Source organism: Pipistrellus kuhlii, unplaced genomic scaffold (genome assembly GCF_014108245.1).
Source record: "Pipistrellus kuhlii isolate mPipKuh1 unplaced genomic scaffold, mPipKuh1.p scaffold_m20_p_4, whole genome shotgun sequence".
Taxonomy (NCBI): Eukaryota; Metazoa; Chordata; class Mammalia; order Chiroptera; family Vespertilionidae; genus Pipistrellus; species Pipistrellus kuhlii.
Genome location: NW_023425540.1, coordinates 88,433,857 through 88,444,462, shown reverse-complemented (window position 1 = coordinate 88,444,462; position 10,606 = coordinate 88,433,857). Strand labels below are relative to the sequence as shown.

At 53.8% G+C, this 10,606-nt stretch overlaps 1 protein-coding gene across 11 annotated transcripts; it reads right to left on the bottom strand.

Annotated features, from left to right (window-relative positions):
- NAGPA (N-acetylglucosamine-1-phosphodiester alpha-N-acetylglucosaminidase) lies at nucleotides 1-9,397 on the bottom strand. 11 transcript variants are annotated; one of them, XM_036410661.1, is made up of 12 exons: nucleotides 9,251-9,397; nucleotides 8,688-9,143; nucleotides 7,676-7,815; nucleotides 6,279-6,387; nucleotides 4,904-5,032; nucleotides 4,198-4,403; nucleotides 4,058-4,105; nucleotides 2,946-3,074; nucleotides 2,637-2,768; nucleotides 2,491-2,575; nucleotides 1,899-2,025; nucleotides 1,492-1,771 (listed from the first exon to the last, which is right to left on the bottom strand). In XM_036410661.1, exons 1-11 carry the CDS (start codon nucleotides 9,331-9,333, stop codon nucleotides 1,908-1,910), a joined length of 1,635 nt encoding a protein of 544 aa, XP_036266554.1. In that variant the 5' UTR covers nucleotides 9,334-9,397; the 3' UTR covers nucleotides 1,492-1,771; nucleotides 1,899-1,907. The 11 variants fall into 11 exon arrangements, 8 of the variants coding, with proteins under 8 accessions (XP_036266549.1, XP_036266552.1, XP_036266550.1 ...); XM_036410663.2 differs by having other exon boundaries at nucleotides 2,491-2,554; nucleotides 9,251-9,396; XM_036410656.1 differs by lacking the exons at nucleotides 1,492-1,771; nucleotides 1,899-2,025 and adding an exon at nucleotides 1-973 and having other exon boundaries at nucleotides 9,251-9,396.
- Nucleotides 9,398-10,606: the final 1,209 nt, after the last annotated feature.

The following is a 10,606-nucleotide window of genomic DNA, read 5'->3' as shown; positions in this document are numbered from 1 at the left end:
GAATCTGCATTTGAATAAGGCCTGCAGGTGCCTCGGGTGCACAGGAAATAAACAGATACATTGGGGGAGCTGGAGGTGCTGGGGGCGGCCTGCTCTGGGCTCCTGACTCCGTAAAGCAGCCCTGCCTATGAAGACCCAGGAGCACTCGGAAGTCCGTGATTCAGAATTCAGCCACTGCCTAAGCACTCCTTCAATTATATAAATTTATTCAAGAGGTATAAAAACCCTCGGGGTGGTAGGATGATAGAATTGAAAGCCTGTAAACATGATTTCATCCCCCGTCCCTTCTAAGGAGTTTCCCGTGATAGGAAACTGAATTCTAGTTGGCAAATGCGGTGATGAGGTCTATAGCAAAGGGTCCCGTGACGTGGCCGTTGTCTCTTTAATCCACCCCATTGCAAGGGGCTGGCTGGCACCCCCCTCTCGGTCTCGGTGAGTTCCATTCACTGGTGGCCGGTCCCGGGAGGATGGAAGCTCTTTGGCAGAGGCCCTGGGGGACGGGCCTCGTGGCAGCAGACACAGGCAGGCGGGGAAGGACGCAGTCTTTCGGGAACACTCTATTGCACAGGTTGCTCCTGCCATGGCAGACATCCAGGCGAGCGGGCCGAGGGCCAGGTGAGGGGCTGAGGCACACCTGCTATCAGAAGCTTGGCTTGGCCCTGGGGCTGAGGCCTCGAGTCAGTGGCCTTGGACAATCCCCTGCAGAAGCCAGACAGCGTCGAAATGAGCCTCCAAACAGGCCAAGGTGGGCAGCTGGGGCTTTCAGTCCTTGAAGGGGTTGCAGGTATCACCCGGCTGTTCCTTCTCGGCGGCCGAGAGCTCCCCGTTCATCTCCTGCAGCGGGTGATAGACGTAGGACCCGTCCAGGTGCCGGCTCCGCTCTGCCCTTGAACCGAGGAGCAAGGTCACGTTCGCCACGATGCTGATCAGCAGAAGGAAAGCCAGGGCCAGGGTGAGGGCCAGCCAGGAGGTCCTGGGGACAGGAGAGAAATCCTGAGTGGGGCCTGTGGGGCAGACTCAGGGCCGGGGAGTGTTGGAGGGATCCTCCTACTTTGCTCTTCCACCCCTATCAGGGGCATAGGGTGGGGCCTCCAGGGACCACACAGGGACTATATCAAGGAGCAAATGGGCCTGCGGGCTGAGGCCCACCCAGACACACGTTTAGGGAGCAGTGCGGATAGATGCTGTGCGGGATGCAGCTGGGGCTGCCGCGCACTGGTTTTTCAAAAGAAGCCATTAACAAAAGGGGCTTTCCATGAATGTTACTGATTTTCAGATGTTAATAAATCTTTTAAAAATGTTGAACTGTGAAGACCAACTCAAATGACCTGATCCAGCCTGGGAGGCATCAGCCTGCATCTTGTGCTCCACGAGACGCCTGCTGACCACAGAGGCTGGACTCTCTCAGGCCCTCAGAGCAGGAGCAGGGAGAACCCTTCCTCCAGGGCAGGGAGGGCGGCACAGGGCGGAGTGTATCAAACCTCTTTTTTCCTTCCTATGAATCTTCAGCTGCAGCTCTCAAGGTGAAATCGAACACTGGTAGATTGCTGGGTGCAGGGCCTGCAGCCATGCCCGTCAGCCCCCAGGGCTCCCCAGGGGGTTGTAGGTGTGGGCGGGGAAGGGCCCTCATCTCACCCCTCAGGAGCCTGAGCTTCAGGCCAGGGGCTGGAGCTCCGGTCCCTGCTCTGGCACACTTTGAAAGCACATTTTTCATTTTTTCCAGGCCTCACCACACCCAGACACGCTGGGTCAGGATCCCGGAAGGGATGTACTCTGTTTCTCCAAAAATAAGACAGAGTCTTTTATTAATTTTTTCTCCCAAAGTTGCGCTAGGTCTTATTTTTAGGGGATGTCTTATCTTTCCATGCACTAGGTCTTATTTTCGGGGAAACACGGTAGCATCTGCATTACTGATGAGCTCCCAGGGCTGCCGCTGGAACGTGGCTGGGGAGCTCTTCCTTGGTACCCACACCTGTTTCCACACCCAGAGGGGGCTGAGTGGGGCGGGTCAGGCTGGCACCCAGGCTGGGGCCATGGGAGGTGAGAACCATGGATTGGCATCACCTGGAATGCAGATGTTCGGGCTCCTCCCCAGACCGACTGAGGCAGACACTCTGGGGGTGGATACACCCTCTTCCCTGAGGTCAGGCTGGAAAGCAAGGCCTCCACACAGGCCTGAGCACACACCGGTGCCTGAAGAATAATTCAAGTTCCGTGGGGCCTGGTGCTTCCGGACCAGGAGCTGAGAACAAGTCGTGTCGCGACCAAGGACAGTAAGCCCACGCCTGGCCCCCTCCATTCCCACTGGGGTGCTGACCGGGCTCCCTCTCACGAGGTCCCTTTGAGCACCCGCTGTGACTCTCCCTGTCCTCCCGCTGGAGGACTATCGTTTGAGTGCCCAGCTGCCACCTGCTGGCCTTGCCCAGTCCCTCGGAGGTAGAGGGAGGAGTCTCCTCCCACCCCTGCCCCAGATCCCAGCAGAGCACCTACCCAGTGAGGAGGGAGAATTCTCTCGTCTGCACGCTGACCTGGGATGGCTGGAGACACTGCTTCACTGTAAGACACCAGGGTGAGGCTGGGGGCCCAGGGGGGTCTGCGGTGGGGTGGGAGGGAGGAGGGATCAGGAGGGACTGTACCTTGGGAGAGAGTGCTGCTCAGGTTGGGAGCCTGGGTGAGGTTGCAGTTGCCGGTCTGAGGGTCGCAGGGACACTGGTGCTCACACTCACAAGGCCTCTGGCAGCCTGGCCCGTGCCAGCCCAGGGGACACTCTGCAGGGAGGTGGCAGGAAGATGGAAGTGGAGGTGCCAGTGGCAGGGCCGCTCCCTGAACTGACAGGATAGGCCCAGGGTGTGCGCAGAGCCCGGCTAACTGGGAGGTGGAGCCGCTACACGCACATTCCCAGGGTGGTGCTCCCTCCCGGCTGACTCGGGGGCCATCTAGCTTACCCTGAACGCAGCTGTCTCCAGTGAAGCCAGGGGGACAGGTGCAGGTCCCCCGAACCGGGTCACAGGCAGCTCCATTCTGGCACTGACACTTCTTGGCACAGTCCTCCCCGAAGGAGCCATTGCTGCAAGCTGGGGTGGAGAAAGGGAGGTCTTTGCAGAAGCTGGCCCCGTCCCTCCCAGATGGACCAACAGGTGGCAAGTGGACCTCAGTCACCCCGAGTGGCCTTTAGGCTCACATATTCCCCCTGAAACTGTGTCGTCATGGCGCTCTGAGTCTAGGAAGGCAGGCGGTCAGCACGCTAGAGAGCAAATGTCAAAGTGCAAGTGAGGACAAGCACCACGTGGCTGTGACCTCTTGGCAGCAGCAAACCGCTGAGGGGGTGGTGGTGGGAGGTCCTTGGGGTCATGACGTGAGGCTGAGACTTAGAGAGGAGCAGAGGGCACAGTGAGAGAGGCTAGCAAACCCAGGGCCTGGCAGGTCACCCTGAGAAGTTCGGGTTTTTCACTAAGTGTGAGAGAAAAATCACTGAAGGGTTTAAGCTGTAGATAGTTGTAGTGGGTTGAATTGTGTTCCCCTAAAAGATACGTCCTAATTCCTAGAACTTGTAAATGGAAATTATTTGGAAATAGGGTCCTTGCAGATACACTTAAGTTAAGGATCTTGAGATCATTTTAGACTTAGGGTGGCCCCTAAATCCAGTGACCAGGGGTCTTTGGTAAGATAACAGAGAGGGAGACTGAACACACAGGGAGGCCATGCGAAGATGGAGTCAGAGATTGGAGCGATGAGGTCACAAGCCAAGGAATGCTGGAAGCCACCAAGAGCTGGAAGAGGTAGGATCCTCCACTAGACCTTTCAGAGGGAGCATGCCTCTGAGGACAGCTTGATTTTGGAGTTCTGGCCTCTGGAAGTGTGAGAATGAATTTCTATTGTTTTAAGCTGCCCAGTTTGTAGAATTTGTTGCAGCAGCCCCAGGACAACAATGCCGTGATTTACATGTGAGGTGAGAGCAAGAGGCACCGAGAGGTGAGGATGAAGGCGAAGGCAGTTGATGCTCTCACCCTCTCCCCATGTGCCTGGGGGCTGGGGCGTGCTGGCCTGTGGCTTTTACCTTCACTGCAGTTGGACCCTGTCCATCCAGCTTCGCAGCGGCAGCCAGCTGCCAAGACAAGACCGAGAAGGTCAGGTGAGGGCCCAGGCAGAGCCGGGCAGGGAGAGCTGGGAGCCCGGGTGAGAGCTGCCTCCACTCACTCTCGGTGCAGAGCCCTCGCTGGCTGCAGTTGGAGGGGCCACAGTCCAGCTCGTCGCAGGCGGCGCCCCGCCAGAAGTGCCCCATGCACTGGCAGTGCCCCTCCACACAGGTCCCATGGCCATTGCAGTCAGGCGGCTGGCAGCGGGGCTCATGCAGGCACACCACGGTGGACACACTTCGGGGACAGCGCCACATGTTATCCTGGCTGCAAGGGACACAGTGTTTGAAGAGGCTGGGGTACTGACCATCCCCAGCCAACCCTCCCCCCCCGCCCCCCTGCCAACCCCTTACTGCAGCCTGAGAGTGCTGCCTTTCTCCACTGTCCCATCTCGAGACTTTTATAGGTTCCCAACCCCGTCCCTCTCACCCCAGGGCCTTTGCATATGCTGTTCTCTTACCCAGAAGGTTCTTCTCCCCGCCTCTCCCATTACTCCCCTTCCTCTTCCTTTAGATATCAGCTCATGCCTCATTATCCACAGAGAGGTTTTTCCTGACCAATCAACCCCCTTTCACCAGCTGAGGTAGTACTGGTACACTATGTGTACTTCCTGTATGCAGCGAGAGGCAGGGATCTCAGCTCCTCCTGCTCCCTGCTGAATTCCCCAGGGCCTGGCACATAGTATTTGCTGGTACTCAGTATTTGTTGGATGAGACATGGACAGGATGAGACTTAGACCTTACGGAGGGGGACTCTGGTGTGTTTACCAGTGATCTGACGGGTAACTGGCCAAGGTCCCATTGAGCACGAAGGTAGCAGAGCCCCCTCCATCCAGGTTGATGGCGTTGACCACATCCTGTTTCAGCAGGAACTCCGCCATCTCCCACAGGTTAATGCTGCAACACAAGAGCAGCACTGCTGACAGTGCCCACCACCATTTCAGTTCAATTCTTCTTACTTCCTGTGGTGGATGGTTTCATGTCCATGTGGCAGGCAAATTTCTAAATGGCCCCCCAAAGATGGCCATCCTAATCCCAGAAGCTGCGAATATAATGAGGTCACTCCCAAGATTGTTACACTACATGGCATAGCTGTTAACAAATGGGAACCCTGTCCTGGATTATCTGGGTGGGTCCAATGGAATCATAAGAGCCCTTAAAAGCAGACCCCTGGCTAGAGCTCAGTTGGTTGGAGCATTGTCCCATATGCCAAAAGGTTGTGGGTTCGATTCCCAGTCAAGGCACATGCCTAGGTTGCAGGTTTGCTCCCTGGTTTGGGTGTGTGCGGGAGGTAACGGATCAATGTTTCTCTCTCACATTCAGGTTTCTCTTTCTCTCTCTCTCCCCTTTTCTTTCTCTCTAAAAATCAATTGGTGAGGATAAAAAAAAAAAAAAAAAAAAAAAAAGCAGTGGTGGGAGATTGGAAACACGAGGGATAAGAGGGATTTGACACATCTCTTCGGGCTTGAAGATGGAGAGGGTACACATGAGGCAAAATGTGGGCAGCTGTAGGAGCCGAGGCCCCAGCTGGCAGCCGACAAGGACACATAGATCTCAGTCCTACAACTGCAAGGAACTGCATTCTGCCAACAACGTAAATCAGCTGGGAAGAGGGTTCTTTCTCAGAGGCTCCAGATAAGTGCTCTGCCTGGCCAACAGCTTGACTCTTTGTCTGTGGGATGACCTGAACTCAGAGCCCAGTGAGCCCTCTGGACTCCTGACTTACAGAACTATGATGTAACAAATGGGTGCTCATTTTTTACACAGCAATAGCACAATAATGCACTCTCTTTACAGAGCATAAAACTATGGCCCAGAGGGGTTGAGTGACTTGTCTATGGCCACAGAGCTAGCAGATAGCTGAGCTTGGACTGGGCTCCGGGTCTTCTCCCTGCTAACTTTGTGATCATTTCCTTTCACCCCAACTGAGACTCAAGAGGGGGGAGATGTAAACTGCGGAGACTGAGAGGAAGTGTGTGGAGGATGATGAGTTCTTGGAAGTGGTACAGAACACAGGAAGGCAGGGGACAGATGGGTGTGAACATCCCCAGGTGACACCCGGTCAGAGGGCAGCCACTGGTGGGTGCAAGTTCCCCAAAGCAGACTCAGCCCAGACCCTGAGGCTCTGCTTCCTGGCACTCACCCCCGCTGCTCCGTCTGCCCGTCTGCATGGAAGAGCACCAGCTGCCCCTTCCGGTCATGGCCCACAGCCGTCCTGGCCGATATCACATTGATAAATTTGCTGAAGGAACCTGAAAGAGAAGCAGCTGGGCTGATCACTGGCCCTCCAGGAGGCCTCTGGGCTCTGTCTGCCACTTCCTGCCACTCCATGCCATCCAGTGCTTCCCTGCCTCCCCCTGCCCCAGTGTGTCTCACATAGGAGCCAAAGGACTTTTAAGTGTACATCAAGTCATGTCAGCCTCCAGCTGAAAAGCTCTTACGGCTTCCATTGTTCTTAGAGCAATATCCAAACAGGTTCCCAAGGCCCAGCATGACCATCCTGGCCTCTCTCCTACTGCATCTCCTGGGGCTTCCCTCTCATCACCCTGCAGCCACTTTCTGTTCCCTCTGCTGGACTGCGCTTCTGCTCAGCTCTTCCCACAGCCTGCTCCTCCTGATCTACACCACCTCAGTGAGGCCATCCGTCTAAAATAGCTCATTTCCACATTAGGGCCATGGGGTCCCTTTCCTGCCCCAGCATTCCACACTCCAGCGGTTTTCAAACTTGAGTGTCTATCAGAATCACCCAGGGGGTTGGTAAAACACAAGTTTGGGCCTCACCCCCAGGGAATCGGATCCTGTAGATTTGAAGGAGGCTTGAAGTTCTGCATTTAAAACAAGTTCCTGGGCCTGGCCAGGGTGGCTCTGTGGTTGAGCACTGACCTATGAACCGTTAGGGGGCGTGCAAGAGGCAGCAGATCAACGATTCTCATCATGAAGTTTCTCCCTCTTTCCCTCTCCTCTCTGAAATCAATAAAGATACATTAAAAAAATAAAAATAAGCCGAAACCGGTTTGGCTCAATGGATAGAGCGTCGGCTTGGGGACTGAAGGATCCGGGGTTCGATTCCGGACAAGGGCATGTACCTTGGTTGCGGGCCTATCCCCAGTAGGGGGTGTTCAAGAGGCAGCTGATCGATGACTCTCTCATCGATGTTTCTAACTCTATCTCTCTCCCTTCCTCTCTGTAAAAAAATCAATAAAATATATATTTAAAAAAATAAATAAAAATAAAAATAAAACAAGCTCCTGGGTGACACAGATGCTGCTGATCCACAAACATTTTAGCAGCACTTCTCCATTTTCTGCCCCTAGTCCCTTTCCTCCATTTATCTCCATTCTCCTAATTTTATTTTTCTCTTAGCATTTGCTACTTCTTTTAAGCAAATGATGTATCTATTTTCTCTCTCATATATTGAGTGGGCACCTTATCTGTCTTAATCCCTGGCCCCCAGTACCTAGAATAGTACTGATGGAAAGACTTCCCCCACGACCCCTCCGGTACTGGTTCTCAGGAGCACTATTGCCACCCCCACCCCACCTGTCTCCTGTGTCTCATCGCACTCAGTCGCCTGGCTCTCATTGATGTAGATGCTTCCATTTCGAATCAGCCACACGACCCCACTCAGCAGCTGCACAAATGGGTTCTCAGTGTCCAGCACCTCTTCTTCAGACAGGTACCTGGACACAGGGAAGGTGTGAGGTTCACTTACCAGCAGGGGCAGCTGTGGGTAGTGGGGCTCCTTTCCCACCCCCCTCCCCAACAGCCTGACTGCTTGATTTCTCCTCCTGCCTCAGGAAGCTGCCTGGACCTAATCCCAAACGAAGCCTTATAAACAGTCTACACAGCCCAGGCTGCACGCCAATGAAAAGAAACAACCTTCAATTTCCCAGGCCGTCGTCCTGGCCAAGCTAACACCCGTTGCCTGTACAGCTCTTAAACGACCTCCCTGCTTTCACTATGGCCCTCCAGTCTAGTCTCAAAGTCAGTCCTGCCATCCTCTGGTACTCTGCTCTTTCCTTCTGTCCCGCATACACACCAAACCCCTATACCCCCCTGAGCCTTAGCGTTTGCTGTTCCTTCTGACTGCAAGGCTCTACCTCCAGGTCTGACCCTGGCTGACTTGTGATTAATCTTCAGGCCTCCCCTCAAAGGTCACCTTCTCAAATAAGGCTTCCCTTCCTAAAACCAACACTCTATTTACAATCGGTTCACCATGTTCCTGCTTCACTACACATACACAATCTGAATTCATCTTAATGATCTTCCTGGCTTTTATGTTCCTGGTAATAGGAGAGGTCCGTGAAGGCAAAGACTGTGTGTACTCGTCACTGCTCCACATATCTCCAGTACACAGCACACTGCCTCTACAAACAAGCTCAATGATAGTGGATGACAACTAAGCCCTGCAAGGAGGGTATTCCTCACCCATTCTGCAGACGAGGAAACGGAGGCTCACCTTGATTAGGTGAGCTGAACTTGGCAGTACGGACACAACCCCAATCTCATGCCCTCTACCCACGACAGTCACGGCGTTTCCCCGCCTCCTCACCCGGTGACCAGGGTCCCGTCGCGGCGGATTCCGAACTGCGCGTTCTGCAGGCCCCCGGCGCTGCTCACCCGCCGCGCGTCGCTCACCACGTTGCCCAGGCACTCGCCGGTGTCCATGCGGAAGAAGCCGCCGTTCTGGGCGACGCTGCAGCCGGCCGGCCGCGCCGTCTCTTCCACGGTGGCGCGGCGCCTCGATGCGCAGCCGCCGGACCCGCCAGGCTCGAGCACCGAGAAGGTGCGCAGGGGATCGGCCGCCCGCGTCAGGTGGCCAGGCACCGCGCGGCCCGCGAAGTGCGAAACGAAGGTGCGGGCTGCGGGGCGGCGGGAGCCGGGGGTCGCCGGGGAGGGCGGCCAGCTCTCGTGCTCGCGGCGGCCGACACGCACCCTCGCGCAGTCCCGGGCGGAGCGCGCGCGCACGCGGGTGTAGGGCAGCAGCAAGTCGTCGTCCAGGGAGGCCCTGCGGGGTAAGGGGTGAGGGTGAGCTTGGAGGGTTGTGGCCCGGGCGGGGGACCCCCGAACCTGGCTCACCTTGTCTCTCCCGCGATCTCCGGGAGCTGTACTCACCCCCAACCCAAGCCGCCGGACGCGTCCCAGAGGAAGCTGAGGAGTATAAGGAAGAGAAGCCAGCAACCCATGGAGGCCGCCATGTTGGACGCGAGCCTCCGGTCACGTGGGCTCAACCCACGTGACTCTCGACCTCTGAAGGCTGCCGCCAGCTGTGACAGAATTAGTACCTTCCTTCGTAGGGGTGTGGTGGCATCTGGTCAGGTAATTTACTGTGCTTCGTAAGGGACGTGGCGTTGGGGTGGTGGCGGAACTTTTAATGCTGATGTAATTTCAACCCACAGAAATTGCAAGGTGAATAGAAAAAACTTTGTTATAACTTTTACTTACCTTCACCAATTGTTAATGTTTGACTCTTTTGCTTCAGTATTTGTACTTTATTCATATGCTTCCTCCCCCCCTCTGGACCATTTACAGCCAAGTTGCAGACATCATGGTCCTTCCCCTCAATAAATCACTATGTATCTTCTACCAACAAGGATATATTTTTAAACTTTATTTATTTACTTTCCATCACCATGTATCCCCTCTATGTCTTCTTTCTTACATAACCACAGGCCAATAAAATCGGGACATTTCATATTGGTAGAATTCTATGAACTAATCCACAGTTCATATTCGAGTTTTTCTAACTGTCCTTATAATGTCCATTTAAAAAGGCACAAGAGAAATAAAATAAAATAAAATAAAAAGACACAAAAGGCCCAAAATAGAGTCACTTGTGCTAAATTCCACATCACCAAATTGCAATTGCAGCCCCTCTCAGGAAGTTAATCTTAAACTGTCAGTCTGGATTTTCCTGGTCAGCACTACAGAGGCAATGTGTGTAGACAAAAAAAGTGGTTCTGATCACAAATTCTTAACTGGGCTGGTCATGGTGGGTAGTCATGCCCCAGGCATATAACGCCCCTAGCAAAAGGCTTATCTTTGCTTTAAGCAAGCCATGCCTACTGTTTCTGTGCTTGGTTAACACACGTTTGAAATTCCTTCTTTCAGCCCCCTTCTTCAAGAGAGCACGAGTCTTAACTATCCCATAATTCAATTAATCCTTGCTTACTTTCTCCCATCTTCATTTAATCTTCCTTATGATCCCTCCTTAATCTCAATAGCATAAAAGAATCTGCAAATTGTTATTCTCTGAAGCATTTTCCTCAGTCTGTTGAGATCTTGCTTATAGGCATATTCTCTGTTTGGCTCAAAGACATTATTATAAAAATTCTCTACAGGTTTGGACATTCTTTTTTTTAAAAAAAATATTTTATTGAATTTTTACAGAGAGGAAGGGAGAGAGATAGAGAGCTAGAAACGTCGATGAGAGAGAAACATCGACCAACTGCCTCTTTCACACCCCCTACT